General features: G+C 40.9%; 1 protein-coding gene across 2 annotated transcripts in view; it reads right to left on the bottom strand.

Moving 5' to 3' along the window:
* Positions 1-17,547: 17,547 nt before the first annotated feature.
* The window catches only part of RALB (RAS like proto-oncogene B), a 66,408-nt gene continuing 64,268 nt past the window's right edge, over positions 17,548-19,687 (bottom strand). For both annotated transcript variants that reach the window (XM_026647392.2, XM_026647391.2), the window contains exon 5: positions 17,548-18,051. In XM_026647392.2, the coding sequence (XP_026503177.1) occupies positions 17,932-18,051 (120 nt within the window). In that variant the 3' untranslated portion in view covers positions 17,548-17,931. The remainder of the gene's footprint in view (positions 18,052-19,687) is intronic.

Raw genomic sequence — 19,687 nt, 5'->3', positions numbered from 1 at the left:
GTACTGTGTTCATTATTGAAGACAGGAGTATATGTAGAGAGAGCCTACCAGATGGCCTTTGGTTAGTTTGGGTTATTTGAATACAGTAGTGCCCAAATCAGTCACTTTAAATGGGTACAAATTACAGAGATATAGGAGCCATATCCTCTGCTAGTGCAAAGCAGCATAGCTCTATTGCAGTTAATGCAGTTATGCCAATTTATACTAGCTAAAGATCTGGTACATATGATTTAATAGACACTTGTCTGACCCTGTTCTGTCATCTTAAATTTCTAGCAGATATGTTTAACCTACCTCACCCTTCCTATTTTCTGCAGCCAGATTAGCTACAAGCAAGTTTTTCTACCACCACCCATCACTAACCTTCCCATACCACTAAATCATGTCAAATAGTTGATTAATAGTGTTTTGAAATGCCTTTTGCCCTGTACTATGTATATGATTTATACACCAGAACTATTTGCCCCCTTTTGCTCCAGCCTTATGAGGGATTAACTAGAATACACAGTGGGATTAAAGACCAAGTTGCGGACTGTATATGATGAGTGCTGAAATCTGCCATGTGTTCCTTAGTACCAAAAACCTAAGTTATCATACATGCCCCACCCTTGGCTGTCCCTTTAACTGAAAAGGTCCTCAAAAACATGTTGTAAAAATTGTATGAATTTTGCAATCTCCAAGTGACAGCTGGTTCTTCTTGTTCTGTTATTTACCTGGCTTTTATCTACTCAGTACTGGATTGGTTAATTAATCTAGGAAGAACCCAAAAACTCCCTGCAATATTTCAGAGTAATGGTCAAAATCTTAAAATAGCATTCTTGCAGTGGTTTAGATCATTACTATAGTATTTTAAAGGGTAAATTGTAGTATTTAGGACCATTACTATGAAATACTATAGCACTATACTGTTGTATATGAAAACAAACCAAGACCCTGATTAGCCAACACTTACATACATGGCTAACGTTATTTAAGTACTGGCAGGATCAGGGCCGCAAAAAACGTGCATTGCAGTAGTTTGGTTGCCTCTAGGGTGAAGATGAGAGTGATTGCCTTTGGGAGGGGGCCACATGAGAACTATAAAGGGCAAGTTTGACATTTTTGGGTGACTTCAGATGGGTTTTGCTCCCTTCAAAGGCCAAAGGGCTGGAAGACTTTAAATGATTAAAGTAGCCAAGCCATGAGAAAATTATGCTTAAACATACTAGACCTCAGTGTTTGGTTAGGAGGAGGCTGGGCAGCTGGCTGGCTTCCATGTAAGTTGCATTTTCTATTGTTCGTGTAAGTTAAATTGTTTGCCCACAAAGCAAATCAACACAACACACATTTTTTTTTGTTTGGTTTCTTTTCCACAGAAAAGAACATTCCTATATTCTGCAACAATGGTCAAAAACATTAATGCGTATTCTTAAAAAAAGCTATAGTGCATCTACTCACATGAGTAAAAAGGTGACAGGAGCAGATCCTATGTTTACATCAGGCAGTGAAGGATTGGGACTGTTTTTAGTTTACTAGCTAGCAATTTTTTTTTTTTTAATATCCTTATTATTCCTCGGGCTTTCTCAGTTGGATGTGGTATGTTTGTTTTTCTTTTCTTAAATCATAGCGATTCTTTTTCAGTAACCATCGGGGAGGGAAGGGTGTGTGGACAAGCAGATAAAGATGATTAAAACATACAAGGACTGTGGAGTGGGTCCATGAAGTGATATAATCCCTGACTTCTCTCTGCCTCAATGTGTTAATGCATCAGCTTTAGTACAGTGATACTTTCAGCCCTAGGTGGAAATTCACACATGAGAAAGAGGTGGTGGAGGATTTCCAGATGGTCAGACCTCAGGGAGGGAGGAAGAGGGAGGGAAAGCGGACCTGGTCATGTCAGTAATTTCCAGCTGAAAATGAAAATGGCATATAAAAATGATCCCATACTGTAACCAGGTGCATTCAAGCTTTTGGACATTATGTATGACAAATCCTCACCATTTCTGGTCGTTAAGAGATCCCAGGGATATAATGATTTGTTTATTTGTAACAATAAAGGTGTGAGCTTTGTTTTCTTGGCCAGATTCCAACATGGGTATCCCATCTCAGATCCAATTAGTTACATGACTCCTCACTTCCCCTCTCTACAATAACTAGTGCAAGTACCCATTCTGCAGTGAGTGCTACACATATTGCACCCCAGCAGAGACTGGATTTGGGTGCCGGGTGAAATAATGCACTCTGCAAAATGCACAGTCCCTCTGGCAGTAGCAAAGGCACTGAGGTGGAGTAAATGCAGGATTGTGGCCACTGGTTCCCCATAATACCGTTAGCCAGGCCCGTATTTCCCCTGTAGGGGAACACAAGGCCAGCAGCTGCTATTACACAGCTGGGCTTCTCCAAATAGGCCTCATTTATGGCAGCCTTGTGCAGGGAACTGGGATATAGTCCATGGTCTAGAGTTCATGGAGGTCTGGTCCTTCAGGATGAGAGGTGCTATGGCTGTGTAAAGAATTAGTCTTAGATGGCACTTTGCACAGCTATAGCACATTCCAGCTGTGACTGTTAGAGGAGTTTTAAAATCATCAGTGATGACTTCAGCATCCCAGCACTGTTTCCCAGTGAGGCATGGGAGGAGGAAACTAAGGTGAAGAGACGTGCCCACTCTCACAGCACAAAGTAGCAGAGTCCAAGAGCAGACCAAGTCCTGGGCTTTTAACCACTAGACCATGCTTCTTCTCCCTGCTAACTCAGGAGCGACGAGATGCTCTGACAAACCTTTACCAATGCAGAGCCTAATCCTAGTCACATGGACTCACCCATTGACATAAACAGTGTGAATAAGGCAAGCACAAGTTGGTTCATACTGTATTTCCAAAGGGGTCCTCTGCATTTAAATTACCTCTCTGCATAGCGCATTTCCCATGGTACTACTGATCTCACCCCGATACAGACACTGAAGAGTGCAAGTGGTGAGGCAGACATGGGAGAATATATTGTCCAATAGCTTCTGAAGAAGTGGTGCAATACATGTATTACCTTCATCTTCAGGAAGGTGAGATGCTCCATAGCAGATGAGTGTGACTTGAGGGCACGCCTCCCTCCGGACTAGCCTGGTGGAAGTCTAGGTGATTATGTACTGTTCTCCCTGTCAAATGTGTGTCAAGGTGAATCCCCCTGTCACACACACTTTCCAGGATAAACTCTCTTATGGGTACTGATCACGAATGAACTTGGGGTAACAGGAGTCTCTTTCTTCCCCTTCAAAACTATTTGCACTTCTTAAGCTCCGAATTGTGAGAATCATTGTTTCTAGTTGATGCTGAATGCCCATATGCCAAGAATTAAATATGCTTTAAAAAAAATCTCTAGCGCCGAAGACTAAGGCTCTTTTTCTGGTTTCAGAACAAGTTCTCTAACAAACTACAGCCATAGTTATTTTGTATAACAGCAGACAGAACTCCTCTGGTGTCTAAACAGCTCTGCATTAAATCTAATCATTTATACCACCATCAGCATTAATTTGTACCTGCCAATGGGTGCTCAGGTGGCAAGTACGTGCCAGGGTTGAATAGGTCAAAACTCCCACTAAGAAGTGATGGGGTGCTGGAGGCACTTGGCACCTTGCAGGATTGAACCTTGGGGTAAAATTCAGCCGACGTAACTCCCTTATCTACAGCGTATGCACCAGGGCTGAATTTGTCCCTCACATTCAGTGGCTGTTGAAGGGCAAACATGCTTAAATGTATGGTGTATTTACACATGGCATCCGATCACAAATTAGAGTTATTTAGCCTGGCAAGGAAACCAGAGTTAGAGGGGCTTTGACGGAGGCATTTCCCACAATGGAGGAAGAAAAATATTAAAGGGGGGGGGGGAAGCAGGATAATTTCAACCGCTAACAATGACTGTAGCTATCTAACGTAGAATAATGATAAGGAGGAATCCAATTGCATGCTTCAGAGCATGAATTAACTGCCGGCACTGGTCAGGCTGGAATTCTGCCCTTTGCATCAAGAAAAGGCCGTTGCTGGACCGTAATCCATCAGTGCAGATAATTCTGTTCTCACTATGAACTTTTAACTTCCAGAAACGATAAGTAAAAGGGATCACGGCTCAACATAGTCTGCCCTACATGGTCTATAGCTGGGGATATTAATGGCACCAGGGCAACCCCCATTTTGGGATTGTCTTGCTTAGGTAAGTTATGGTCAAGATTTTCAAAAGTGCCTACTGATTTTCAGTGCCTAACTTGAGACAGTTAGAAAGGTCTTTAATTTCGAGAAGTGAGAGAGGTCTCAAACTGGGCACCCAAAATCTTCTCCCCCCCAAAAATTGATATTACCAATAGTGCACTAGGCCCTTTACAGGCAAGCATAAACATCAAGATCTCTGCCGAAGGGAGCTTGTGATCTAAATAGAAAACAAAAAGAGTCTAGAGATGAAATAAGGGAGTGAGTGCCTCTCATTAGTTCTACTTCGGTTAGCACTTTGTGCAACGGGGAGGGGCTATAGGAAGGTGTGTGGTTGGAAGTGGGCCTAGACAGGGCGAGAGCCTTCCCCCATTAGTTTTACAAGGGTGAGAAAGCTCCAAGCCCACTCTGATTTTTATATCAAGGCAGGTGGACTGATTCCACAGAGATTCTTGCTACAAAGCCATGCTACGTGTTCAAAGAAAGTATTTCCCCCAGTACTGCTTATTTACTGGTGGTTGGAACACTTCAAACCTAATTTAATACACTTGGCTTTACTATATTTTGGCCTGATAAAAGCTATTTCCTCTCCCTGCCCCAAAAAAGTCACCATGACAAAGTTCTAACTTGGTGTTGCATCAACATTCACCCCACCCAGCTCTGTGTAACCAACCCCACTTTGAAAGCTCATGTAAAAAACGTGAAATGTAATTTTTACTCAGCTCTTGTTCTGCATAATCCAGAGACAAGGAACAACAAGGCAAGACACGTCTCAGCTACAAGTGTGAACTTGATCTCGAAGCCACAGCCTTTTCCGTGCCTGCTCAGAGGCGGGTTGGCATCATGATAAGTACGAAGGTAGGTTACAGGTGACAAGATGAAGAACATAAAAAAACTTATTAAACCAGGTGTAAAGTCTTTTGAAAGCTCATCACAGCAGTGGAATTTAGCTCTGGGCATTAAACCTGCTTCCAGTGATCACTTGGAAGTTAACATATGTTAACTTTAGAATATCCATTTAACTAAAGGTAGAGAAGAGTCAATAGCAGCTAACCCCACCTTCACCTCCCAGGCAACAGCCAGAATTAGGCCCTATATCACTGACTTGTTATAGGTTTTCACTTTATAAGGAAAAGCCAAGACTTTGATTTAATCAGAGGCCAACACAAGGTGCAGCTGAAGGGCTAAACACAATCCCCTGCTACTCTCTTGCTGTAACCACTGGGGGAGAGGAGCGCTGATGAACTGCAGCGTGCAGAAGCTGGTGCACTCAAGCACTGAGCTACTTCTGTTTGCTGCTCCTGGGAGCGATGGGTGCAAACATCAGTGAGGTGCATTTGATTAAAAATGTGCAAATTTGTCGAGAAATAAAGTGCACTCCTTGGGCTCCTGGCAAACTGCTAAGGCAGTCATCAGGACTGCCAATGCAGGCCCTCACTTCGATGTTTTTAACCCTCAGGACTCCAAGGGCAAGGACATCTACCCAGAGAAAATGGGGCCAGAGCATTCTGGGTACCCTGGATTTCCTCCCTCCTCCTGCTCCCATCTCTCCAAACGCAATGTTGCCAACTCCCATGATATTTGGTGGTTTTATTTATAAATAAATTTCATGCTGGAATAAAGAGACTGCAAGAGAAGCTCCACTTTCACTTTAAAAAGTTTCTAGCCCTCATGGTTGCAGAGAAAAGTTTAGAAACATGAAGCAGATGTACCAAAAAGCTTAGAAATCAGAAGGAAAAGCAAAAGAACTCTAACATCTTCATGTTTTTAAGCCAATCGCTCTTAGGAACTTGACTCATGCTTTTGAAATTTTGATGTTGGCAATAGTGCAAATGTGACCTGTATCTCTCGCCAGTAATCCCATCCATGAGTCCTCTCATGCTTTCTTGACCTTTCCTGTTCGAAGAAGTCACACCACAATTTCAGTAGGCAGCCTACCTCACCACCTGCTCGCTGAAGACATCCTCCTCTGTAGAATGGAAACATGGGTGAAGATAGAGCCTAGCAGAAAGATGCAGCTCTCACGGAGGGGCTTGACAGTTCAGACTTCTCCAAGTCACTAATAAGGCATGGCTGGGTAACTTCCTTCCAGCAGTCTGATCAAGTATTCAGCTTTCACTCTCATGCAGCCCAGATGGCTGGAGTTAAGGGTGCCAGCTACATCTTGACAAGTGAATGGTATCCTCTTTGTCTTTCCATGTGATTTTGTCCCTACTGTCCTACAGTCTGATTAGAGATTGGCTGTCCAAGTCACAACTCTGACAGAAGTGCCAAAGTCACAAAGGAAAGAGGGGCTAAGTCCTAACAAAGCTATTTGAAACTAAGCAGAATGTGAGAGTATAGCTAGAGTCGCAGAACTAAGACAACATATTACACCATGGCTTAAATGAAATCTGGGATGCAATGGATTTAGAGGGTTCTGAACCCATGTAGTTATCCTTCACACATCACCTGCAAGGGCTTTCAAGCAGTTCACTACCACTCCACAAAAATGCTTGCACCATTTAAACAACTAATATTTTAAATACAAATGTAAGCTGTCCTTCTTGTTCCTTAAGATGCAAATATTATCCCTCCACAAGGATCAGCCAGAAGTCCCTTTCAAGTGTGGAAACTGTTTACAGTATAAGCCTGTCCCTCCATTTCTAGTCCCAGGACCAAACATGCCTTCCTTACTCACTAGAGTAGTCCCACTGATTCCAGTGGCATGCAACTCATGTGGAGTAAGGAGAGCAGGAATCTTCATCCTCAGCTGCTTCTTTGGGACAAACCACGAAATTCCCAAAGTGCTTTTGCGACTGCTGACACCAGGGATTGAAACAGAGACGTCCAGAGCTGAAAGAATGAGTTGCTTCAGCTGAAGCGGCAGGCTTTGTAGGAAGGGCCATATCCTAACATCCTCTATGGATGGAGCACAAATGGAAACAACAGTGAGCAGTGGCTTACACACTTCCCCTGGACAGAGGGAGCTTGTCCCAAATGTTTGAGGTCCACAGTAGTTTGGATTGTTCCTCTAAACTCTAGATAGCCTCTTAACAGAACGAGAAGTCAAATTGAGATTTAATATTTTACATCCCACCCCCACCTCTTTGGCCTCAGCACTCTACAAGGTGACATGTGGTATTGATTAATGAATAGATCCTCACTGCTTGAGGACCTTCCATGCATTGACGTGAGGGAAACTTCCCCTTTAATCTGTGTAAGAAATAAAAATAAGTAAAAGTCTAACTTTTGGTTTGGATACCAAAGAGCTCTGAACCACATTCCAGGAACTGAACTAGCATCACCTTTAATTGTCAGGTTTCAGAGTAGCCGCTGTGTTAGTCTGTATCCGCAAAAAGAACAGGAGTACTTATTGCCCCATGTTAAGTATCCTCTCACCTTCTTGTCAACTGTCTGAAATGGGCCATCTTGATTATCACTACAAATTTTTTTTTCTCCTGATGATAATAGCTAATCTTAATTAATTAGCCTCTTAGAATTGGCATGGCAACTTCCACCTTTTCATGGTTTCTGTATGTATATATATCTTCTTACTATATGTTCCATTCTATGCATCCGATGAAGTGGACTGTAGCCCACGAAAGCTTATGCTCAAATACATTTGTTAGTCTCTAAGGGCTGGTCTATACTTAGCCGCTAGTTCGGCGGCTGGAAATCGAACTTCCAGGTTCGATTTATTGCGTCTGGTCTGGACGCGATAAATCGAACCAGGAAGTGCTCGCCGTCGACTGCGGTACTCCAGCTCAACGAGAGGAGTACCGCGGAGTCGACGGGGGAGCCTGCCTGCCGCGTGTGGACCGCGTGTGGACTGCGGTAAGTTCGAAGTAAGGCATGTCGACTTCAGCTACGTTATTCACGTAGCTGAAGTTGCGTACCTTACTTCGACTTGGGGGGTTAGTGTAGACCAGGCCTAAGGTGCCACAAATACTCCTGTTCTTTTTAATTGTCAGTGAGTTATGTTACTAAGGCAAAGACCATCAGGGTCTTTTTGTGTGTGCGTAAATAAATCTGGGTCCTATCCAAAGAGAGATCTAGTCTATCACACCATCTTCCACTGTGTTGAGGGTACACGCAAATACATGCAAGTTTCTGTGCATCCAGAATTTATAGTCCAATAAACACCAGTATTTACACTGATTTGTTAAATAAACAGCCTTCAGTAGTGAGTGCTTTTATGAGCTATTAAAAGCAACCCATGAATGAAAATTGTCTACACAAGAACAGAACTCTCAACCCCCAAAGAACAGTCCATTCACTGAAGGAGCTATATAGTGGATTCTTAAAGCCAAACTGGCTTTAGCAGAACAAAAGCAAATCCCAGAGCAGATGGCCCCAATTTCACCCCAACATTCTGCCTCCAGTCCTCTAGAGTTAAAAGTCTCAGGGCCATTAGCTGCCATTTCCTTGCTGTTCTTTGCTACAAGAATGGTACCTGATAGTTTTTAAATGGAAGATACCATCATCCCCACCATTTAGGTTTTTATATGGTGAATTAAAATCAGCACCTTGAATTACCCCTAGAAACAAATGTTTGTGAAATATTGCAGGGTCCTATTGAACAGACTTCCCTCTTCACTGCCATGGAAATCCATCGGTGCTCAGTAAGCAGCACCAGTCTCCACTTTGCCCCACAAACTAGTTTAATGCCATAGAAATCTTACTAAAGCCACTATCCTCATGAGAATCTGGAGATTCTGTTGCATACTGAAATACTTCAGCAGGAATTCAGTTTAGTGTTTGTATGAAAAAGGAAACTGAAATTAGAACAAGGACTTCTACTGCATAAGAGTAATCATAAAGCAGAACGACCAGAATAAAAAGAATCCCACGTGTATGGCTCTTTATGGATGATTCAGGTAACAGATTATATACACATGCTCACAAAAGCAATTTCAAATAGTCTCTCTCCATGGTATTTTCACATCCAAGTTCACCTTTGAGGCCACAAGGTGGAGCCAGCTCTTTTCAGGAACTGTAGACAGTGTTTCCTACAGTACCACAGAAATAGACAGCACTTTGCATGCAGGAAAAATAATCACACAGCAGAATACAATGTTAACGTTGGGAGAGAATACAATACAAATAGGAAGGCTGGGGCCAGGATAAGATATGCACAATGTGCTGATAGTGGAAGATACAACAGGGCATATGAAGTGTTCAGGGGGGAGGGATAGCTCAGTAGTTTGAGCATTGGCCTGCTAAACCCAGGGTTGTGAGTTCAATCCTTGAGGGGGCCACTTAGGGATCTAGGGCAAAAATATGTCTGGGGATTGGCCCTGCTTTGAGCAGGGGGTTGGACTAGATGATTTCCTGAGGTCCCTTCCAACCCTGATATTCTATAAGGTTTTGCTCTGCTGTGCCTAGCTTACAGAAGACATGCCTAAAGATGGAGGGAGGAAGATGTATAGTAGCGATTTCTGCTATCTACTTTGTGTACAGATTAGAACTTTAAATGCCTCAGACCCACATACCATATACACAGCTGGTCTATGTAGCTGGGTGTTCCTGTTCCCACTTTCCATCCTCCTTCATTACCTCCAATTGTTTGACACTCACTTAATCAGAGCTGGAAGGGACTTTGAGAAGTCATCAAGTTCATCCCCCTGTGCTGTGGCAGGACCAAGAAAACCTAGAGCATCCCTGACAGGTGTCTGTCCAACCTAGTCTTAAAAACTTTCAATGACAAGGATTCCACAACCTCCCTTGGAAGCCTATTCCAGAGCTCAACTGTCCTTACAGTTACAAACATCTAACACAAGTCTCCCTTGCTGCAGATTCAGTATGTTACTTCTTGTCCTACCTTCAGTGGACATAGAGAACAATTGATCACCATCCTCTTTATAATAGCCTTAGCATATCTGAAGACGTATCAGGTCCTCAGCCTTCTTTTATCAAGACTAAACGTGTCCAGTTTCTTTTAACCTATCAGCATCTGTCAGGTTTTCTAAACCTTTTATATTTTTGCTGTTGTCCTCTGGACTGTTCAATTTGTCCACATATTTCCTAACATGTCCATCCAAAATTGGACACAGTCACATCTTGTCTTAGCTTGTAAACTCTTGAATTACACCACGTGTCTGGACAGTACCTAGGGCAACAGGGCCTTGATCCTGAACGAGGCTCTGGAAACCACTGCAATACTAATAGGTTCCCCTCTCACTCCCTCCCCCCAAGGCCTCTCATATTCTGATTGTCACATCTATGTTGCTAGGTCAATAGATGTTTCTTTTCAATTAAGGAAGACATTTGTTTAATCCACTAGGAAAAAGCCACTTTGCAGACCAGACGGGACTCTGAGCAAAGCTCAAATACATAGGCTGTGTGCTAGTGAAATCCACAGGGGCTAGAATCCAACTGTAGCTGGGCAGTTACCCCGCTCCTGAGAGAAAAGGCTAGGCTGATTGGGGAAGCAGCCACAGCTGGGGCCACGCCCCAATCAGGCCACAGCTGGCCCTATGAAAGGGCTGTGAGCCAGAGTGAAGTCAGTCTCTCTCTCGTGGTGGAGAGAGAAGGACCTAGCTGCCTGGGAACAAGGTACCAGAGATAGAGAAGTGCTGGGGAAAGGCAAGAGCAGCTGGGGAGCTCCAGCCTGGCAACTCCCCAGGCTGCAGGCCCTGCTCAAGGCCTAAAGAGAAGTACTGGGCTGCAGGTCCAACCCCCCCTTCCCAATGATGAGTGGTTCACAAACTGCTGTCTGCCCCAGTGAGCAGGGGCTGGATGATGACTGGCAGTAGTCACTGAGACAAGGTGGGAATAGAGCGTTGGGTTCCCCTGGGAGGGGAGACCCAGAGCATGGGGACTGCCTGGGGTCCAGGAGGGACACAGGGCCAGCGGCAGGTGGGACACTGGCCTGCTGAGGGTGCTCTGAAGCTGGTGAAGAGCTAATTCCCAGGATGACCAGCAAGAGGTGCTGCACCGGTGAGTCTCACCTCAGTACACCAACCCCTGAAGAAAGCAGAGCTGCACTAGGGCCACTACTGCAGTGTCACAACTGTGGTAGCCTCTGTGGTTAGTGTGCTGCCCTGCCTCTCCCCAGGGAATCTGCGATCCAATCCCACCTTCAGGGACCCCTCCAGTACCCTGCTCTAGTATCCAGGAAGTCCTCATCCCCAGCATTAAAAAAAAGCCCAAACAGGAGACTAACAAATTTCTCTGCAAGGGGCAGAGTTTGGAATGAATCCTGATCACCACCTGACTCTCCAACCCATGCCCTATGTTGTCTTCATGTGACAGAAAAATCAATTGCTTTTTAAACTGTTCAGTTTGTCTTTGCAGTACTTTGGCCCAAGACCTGCATTACAGCCCTTCTGTCAACAAATGGCACCCACAGTTTTTGAGGCCCCGTACTTTAGGATAGACTCAAGAGGATTCTTGCATGTCTGGAAGACCAGAGAGGAATGTCTCCACAAGTTCCTATTGTGCCACGTTTACTTAATCAACAGTTGCTTTTAGCCAGGTTACTATGGGGAAAAAAGTGGTCTTGAAAGACTCTAGCCTAGGGCAAGCAACCAGATTGATAACTGTGGGATACGTGTTTGCCAAGATAACCATAAACAGTTACATAGTTCTGTGACCTTATAGTCCAATAAGGATGAGTGAAGGCGCTACACCAGGGGTCGGCAACCTTTCAGAAGTGGTGTGCCGAGTCTTCATTTATTCACTCTGATTTAAGCATTCGTGTGCCAGTAATACATTAACATTTTTAGAAGATCTTTCTAAAAGTTTATAATATATAACTAAACTATTGTTGTATGTAAAGTAAATAAGGTTTTTAAAATGTTTAAGAAGCTTCATTTAAAATTAAATTAAAATGCAGAGCCCCCCGGAGTGGTGGCCAGGACCCGGGCAGTGTGAGTGCCACTGAAAATCAGCTTGCGTGCCGCCTTTGGCACACGTGCCATAGGTTGCCTACCCCTGTGCTACACTAATACAAATAACCATCAAAACAAGCCCAAGATACAGAGTATTGTACCAATTTCTCTTTTTTATTAACAATAGTAATACAAATCAGTTGGATTAGCATGATGAATACAAAATGACTAAAATACATTTTTATGAACATTTAAAGACATGTTTGTGCAACATTTGAGAGCAAAGCTTTTCTTGATCTACAGAAGACAAGTAGAACTTACACTGTGTAGCACAACATACATAATTTAAAAAGGCAATTTCTTTTTAATCCTTCCTGTCATTTGTATCACTTCATTATGGGAAACATAGCTCTTGGGGCTCCAATAAAAAGGAGCTTTCCTTTTTCACCCCAAAATTAACTCCTGCTGTTCCTGTGCAGTCTGAAGTTTACAGTGACAGTGCTATTAGAATGAACCATAGGGCTGAACCTTGATTTAAAAGCCCAAACAAACTATGTAACAGAATCGAGTCCCATAAATCAATTGCTATTATAAAAAACCAAACAAACCCACTTTCCTCACCGCTTTAATGTGTTGGATAGCCATTCATTTGGGGGGTGAGGGGGAGAACATTAGGTAGTGTAATGTAATTCTATTGGCTCTTGTCAAAACCACTAACTCATAATTTTGTTAAACTTTCTTTTCACAATAGATTTGACATGATGGTGTGTTGTGTAGTTTGGTATGACGAGGAATTAACCTTTATTACATTTGAAAAAAAGATTCATGTTTTGTAATTTTAATATCCAAGGTTATTTTAATTTGATTCTATTCTAAAATGCATAGCAAACAGCTTTACAGGCTAGAATTGGAACTTTAATTGGCTGCCATTGAAGTCATTCCAACATATAATGCCCAGTAAATACATAGATGTGCTTCTTCCCACAGACTCAAACAAACCCTATGTGAATTTATCCAGGGCTCTCTCATATGTTGGATTAACATATCTGATATACATCCATCCACAGAACAAGTATGTAATGGACAGCAACAGTGAAAGCTTCTCTCCACACTGTCTTATCAATGTATCTCAACCTGACCTGGAGAGACCCCTTCCAAGGATGAGGGGTCAGGTCAGTTTCCATACACATTTAATTCTTGGCACCTTTCAGAGACAGGATCCAAGGATGCTGGTGGGTTGCCTCGTGGATAACTGTCTACACAGACTAGAAATGAAACCTCTGACATGGTAGACAGCCTTCAGAGTGTAACCACATTCTCTATTGAAGTGGACTGTATTGGGACCACCAGCAAAGGAAAGATTGTGTATTTCCCATTCACATGCCATTGAGTTACCCCCCCCCCCAATTTTAATATTTAAATCACATTTTCCAATAGTAATATACTCAAGTTCTTCTGGCATTCTAGTCCTGCTTGACTATCAGGCTCCTATCGATTTCATAAATACTTGTTCTATGCATCCATATTTTAAGGAGAGCAGATAATCACTGGAAAGCTCTGCCATTCTAATCTGATGGGAGTTTTTTCTGTGATCCCAACCCTGCTTAAACCTGACCTTCAAAACCTGCAGGTGTATAACCTTCAATTGCTTTAATTCACACAGGTAGGAGGACACACTTGTTTGCTAGCCTACCAAGTTCTCTTCACTTTCCCCACTTGAATTATGATTGCCCATCTAGACTAGGAACAGTTCAGAAATTAGTTTCCTTCAGCCCCTTCTTAAAGCCCCATTACAAGAAGCCATATTTCTTTCCTCCACCCCTAAATTACTACTGCAGTCTCAACAATCCCCTGTTGAGTCAATGTACCTCCAGCCAAACAGAAAAGGAAAAAAGTTGAGGCCATGCTGGTACTCCCTCTGCTTGCAGAGAACAGCTGAAGTGTAAGGCACTTCCCAAGACAAGGGTTTGAATGCATCACCTCCACGCAACTTCCAGGCCAGGGGTACAGTTTATTGCCTGGCTGGTATATTAAAATCAGACTAGTAGTTCTTCACACAAGTATTTCTGAAGAGAAATGTTGCTCACTTATGAAATTTTGTTTGAACCAAGGTAGCTACCTTGTTCACAGCCACTGAACTGAGAAAAGACTTCCACGAAAGTTCTCTTTTCTGCATTTGTCATAACTGAAAGGTAAAACGGAAAAGCTGCCGTATCAAGTTCTTAAGTTACTTTTTGGTTTTGGAAAAGAGAGAACACATTGAAAGCTCTAACCGAATGTGCTCTCAAGCCTTCTGCCCCACTGATGCAAATGCTGTGATGTTTAGAAAAAAGCGTTAATGAGTAGTGAGTAAAGAATATAAAACTGCTAAGCATCTTCCTCACAAGCAAGTCTAACTCAAAAGGACAATCATTTCTTACTACTGTTGAAAGTCACCTGGAGAGCACTGTCCTCATTCTACGTTAAGAATAAGTGCTGCTACTCTCCCCAGTGAGTCTGATGGGGGATTACAACACACACAGGTATGCCTTGTGCAATAACAATTCATCTGTTTTGTTTTTAAAAGTCTCTCCTATCAAATACTGCAAAATTTCTAAAAAGATTAATGGGATCTTTGGGTATTAGCTCAACATACATACTCGTTTCTACATCAGTTCTAAGTGAGCTTCCTGTTTCAGACCCTTGCCCAGTGCACTCTGATTTGTGGACAACTTAAATCACTTTTTAATTAAATCTTACACTCCAGTAAACCTTGATTAGGCATATTTTATGTGCTTGTTTTACTCTCAATGCTATTCAAGAAAACCAGAGGTCAGCATGATACATTCTTATAAGTCTAAGTACAGCTAAGATTTTAAAGTGAGGTTAGGAAGAGAGATTTGGACCAAAAATACATAAGTTACTTAAACAGCTTACCAATACCAGTGTTCGCATCAATCTTTCTAAAACTCCAGTGAGAACAGTTTATTCCAAGAACGAAGATTTACCTGCTGTATTTTCAGTACAAACACAGAAGCATTGTGCTTACCTATGAGAATTGGAAAGGGACTTGTATGGAGAGACTATGAACAGAAGTAAAACTGGACTAGCCTATATCCATTTTTCAGATCAAGAAATGCAAAGAGTGGACAGTCAATGAAAAAGTCAGACTATTAAAAATGAAAAGTTTAAGCATTAACGCACTGAGTGACACTATAAAGAAATGTTATAAACATCTCACCCAACTGCATCCCTTTAGTTATGTAATATCTAACTGCACCCAGTGCTCTTGCACAGGGGTTAGATAAAATATCGGTAAACAAGGTTGTTGTTGTTTAAGAGCCAAATGGCTCCTACGTTTTCATGTTTCTATGCTCTATAATCAAGCTAGCTTTGTAATGCCATTCTACCCTTACTGTCCAATTCTAAAGGCTAACATTTTCAAACTTTTATGGCTAGAAAAAATGGTCAGCCTAAAAATATATATATGAATTTAACCTGACAATAAAACGGATTACAGCAACCTTGATTTAATACATGATTCTCCCACTCCGATACGTCGCTTGACAAGAAGTAAAATCAAGATGTGGAAGACAATGAATTAATGGGATAGGAAACTCAGAAGTCCATGCAGGACCTCAGCCTCCTAAGATCCACTGCATACTGAACTTTGTTTTCCTTTTCAAATCTTTAAGTGGAATGCAGTAGAGCAGCAATCTAGCACATTTGATAACTAATATCTAGGATTACCGAAACATTCTTATGTTCAGGCTTGGAAGAATTTGATTTTTATTAGTAAATGCTGATGTCCCGACACAAGCACAAACAAATGAAAAAATATTTCCATTGATGATCATCAACATTTACAGAGAGGCAGACAAAAAAAATGCTGCTTGAGAACTTATTAGAATGTGACATAAGGATATTTATTTTGTAAATTTTAACGTGATGTTGACAATTTGTGTCGTCTGGTTAAAAAAAACTAACTTTTTTTGAATCGGTGTCACTAAACTGCTAGTGCCTGACCCCCTCCCCATAAACTGCAAAAATTTAAAATCGATAAAAATAAAAAACAATGCTTAAGAATAATTGATCTGTCAAAATTATAAAAAAATTCTGCCAAGCCTAGATACTTGATTAAATTTTGAATTAAGCCCTTCCTGCCTCTGCACTGCTCCCACCCATTTAAAGATTGAGCTAACAATACTGGTTTGTTTAGCACTTAAACACCCTTCACTACACTACTCCTTTCTACATCTTATTCCTTTCTCATTGTAGCTGTATTTGAAGTCACAAATCAGATGACAAGTTGAAAAATGATTAGTTTTCAGATAATATATTTGTCTACTTTTTTAAAATTCAAAAGGGAGTTTTTCTATGATTCATTGGGAAACTGTACAAAATGTATTCCAGAAGCAGGGTAATTATAAAGGTTGACAATCTCTGCTACAGCAACAAGATGGAAATACATATTTTTGGCAACGGTACTTGATTGACACCATTAAGTTGAAAAAGGTATTTAAGTGAAATACATCTGACACAGAGACAAGAACTGCTAAATACTGATGTTTCCCATATATTTCCCCAATTTCTATTTGAATGTAGCTGATCATTCAGGACTGTAAGTTCAACTGTAGCTTTGACAGCAAAACTCAGCAAAAACGTCTCCTATTTTAAATAAATGTGCAGAAGAATAGTACAGTAAAAATTAACAGCAAATAGCCGTAATAACAGTTGCCTAACTTTAGTTCAGCTTTGTTTCTGACATTTAGCAACTTACTTACTAGCCAAGTAACTGTGTCAAGTTGCGAGGTAGCACAAAAGCCTCACACTGGTTCCACTCGCATAGTTTTGCGATCAGTGGCCTATGTCCTTTCTCAAAAAGAAAAAAAAGTTTATCTTAAACAAAATGGAAAGCAGAGGTGCAGTTTTCACATCTCCATGGCATGAATACATGTATTACAAAATAGACAATCTGCACTTTAAACAGTTAAGATAATGATTTTGAGGAAGGGGAGTGAAGAGCAGATGAAATAGAAGCAGTTGTATGAGTCTAGACTCAATACAGAATAATACAAATTTTGTGTTTTTTTTAAATCAGTGCCAATCTGTTTCCTTTCTAAAAAAAATAAACAGTATTGTTTTAGGTCAGTTCCCCACCCAAAAAATAATTGTTTTTTGCTTTTAAAAAAAAGAAGAGGAAACAAGCCAATTGGGAATACAACTAACCAGTATTTAAATACTAAATATTGCATTACCAAACAAAGTCCGATTTCAGTCAGTAGGCTTGATTCATGAATACTGCGTTGACTAATAATAGAACAGACACAACTAATTTGCTTTTGAGTAACAACTCCCAAATCTTCAAATGTTGGCATCTAAGTAGACTTCTAACAGTCTGAGAAAATATCAACAGTCACTTAAAGACTATGAAAACCTCAAAGTCTTGCCAGATATTGGTTTGTCTAGAATTATTATTAATACAAAAATGACTTAAATTCAGTGAGTGCACAGACACTGAAAAATGTGGTTGAACTTAAAAGACAACCAGAGATGTTTGGTGAGGCCACTACAGTTGTGTGTGTGTTTTGTTTGTGTTTTTTTTTTTTTTTTTTGGGTGGGTGGGGGAGATCAGATTTGAGAAGATAGCAAGAAGCTACTACTTTGAAATTGACATGAGATTATTTCCTGCAATCAGACAGAAATAAAATGCCCAAAGAACCATATTTGCTGGTAAAATTCTAGCTTTGAAAGTTGCTGGCAAGGTGAGTCCATTTCAGTGTACATGGGCTCATATTTCAGTTGACTAATGGTTCACAAATTACATTTTTTCATTTTAAAAAGGCGGTAAGTGAATACAAATATCATAAGGGAATCAATACAAATTTCCTTTCATGAATCCAGCCCTATATCCTTAGTAGTAAGTCTTATTCATTCCATCTGTAGATATTTACAGGTCCTAAGGATCACAGTAAACAACATCTTTCTTTAAAACTTTTCTTGTTCTTGCCACTTTTCTTCCCATTCTTGTCTTTGTTTTCTGACATTTTCTTTGCTCTGATTTCCCTCATTAGATCAAAGAATACCTGGAAAGTTAAACATATGGGAGATTAAAACAACAGTTCTGCCAGCAGAAAATAAATTGGTATATTGATGTATAAACTAGAGTATTTGGCAAACAAAAATGTAACACAAGAACAAAGCACCTAACAAAATAAAAATGAGTCGTCTAAACATAGATCCCAATGCTACAAATTCAACACCTGTGTTTATGCAGTAAATGAATCAGGGGAAGGGAGAAGGACTTACCTAGCTACTAAGTCATTCGGCAGCCTGTTTCAAAATGATAAAAGCCTTTTTTAATGAGTATCACTATTAATTGTAGCAAAGCAATATGCAGTGGCATGCAGGGTTTTTATAGGGATCTATGAGATTTATACAATCATAGGAGAACGTTTACAATTAACTCATGAAAAATGAAACCAGGAGACAATAAAAGCCTTGGTATAGCACCTTCAACACATTAATGAATTAATACAACATCATCAGGAAATATTAACCTTATTTTATGGAAGGAAGAACTTAGGTGCAGAGAATTTAAGTGAATAAACAAAGGTCACATGTCAAGTAGAATCCACTTCTCCCAAGCCCTAAGGCTAAGTCCATATGGTATCCGGAAAAAAACATCCTTCCTCAACTAAAATCAGAACACAGAAGGGAAAAAACAACATTTTAAAAGATTGCCAGAGTCAAACTTGGGTTTTTATCTCCACTGTGTACAAAAAATTCTAGACACACAAGAATATGCTTTTTAACAAAAGTGTAATTTTACTCAATTTCAATGTTTAGATGGACAAAATTACCAGCTGAACTGTTAAAAGCTGGTCTATGACTAGTCTACTGCTTATGGCTAGGAAAATGGAATTCTCAGGATTATAGAAGTCTACTGGAATAATCCTTAAGAGTTAAGATTTGTGTAACAGGTAGCTCTTGTACTTCCAAGAAGTAGATATTTTATTGGATTTAATAGACAAGGAACAAAGTAATTGAGACATAGCAAAAACGAGGCCTTCAGATACTGCATCTGGAAAGCACAAGTACAAGGTCTTTCCTAAAAGAAGAAGAAAATGCTTCACATTGCTCCAGACGAGGAGATGTAAAATAAGACCTAGCGATTCCTAACCTGCACATGTGTTGCCACGGACACATTTCAAAGATGTTCTTTATGTGGCAAATATAAAACTGTTTAGATTTAAGCCACTGCTGCTGCAGGAGTGCCCCTAATTTGAATGGATTTGGGAGGGATTAGATTTGGGTTGTCTGCACAGATGTCATTTTCCGTCTAGATAGAGTGTAGTAACAAGTAACATGGCCAACACATGCCTATTTTCAGACTATACAGATGCTGAAAGATATCAATAACATGTTTGGAGAAAGTTAAGACTTAAAAATTAAGATCCAGGGTGAATTTACAAGGCAAGTACAGTGTGCTAGGCACTTTCCAAACATAGACAAGTGTCTGACCCAAACTGCTTAAAATCTGCGATATTAACTCTCTCATTTTCCAGATTAGAAAACTGAAACACACAAGTCATGCTGCAAGTCAGAGCTGGTCTTAGAATCCAGATTTCTTGGCTTGCCTTCCCAGGCTCTAACTGTGCTGCCACCTTGATAACTAGACCATTGTTAAGCCAAACTAGGAAGATATGGATTATTTTAGCT

This window comes from Terrapene carolina, unplaced genomic scaffold, assembly GCF_002925995.2.
Source record: "Terrapene carolina triunguis isolate 2854851 unplaced genomic scaffold, T_m_triunguis-2.0 Scaffold62, whole genome shotgun sequence".
NCBI lineage: Eukaryota > Metazoa > Chordata > Testudines > Emydidae > Terrapene > Terrapene triunguis.
This window is presented reverse-complemented; position numbering and strand designations above follow the sequence as displayed.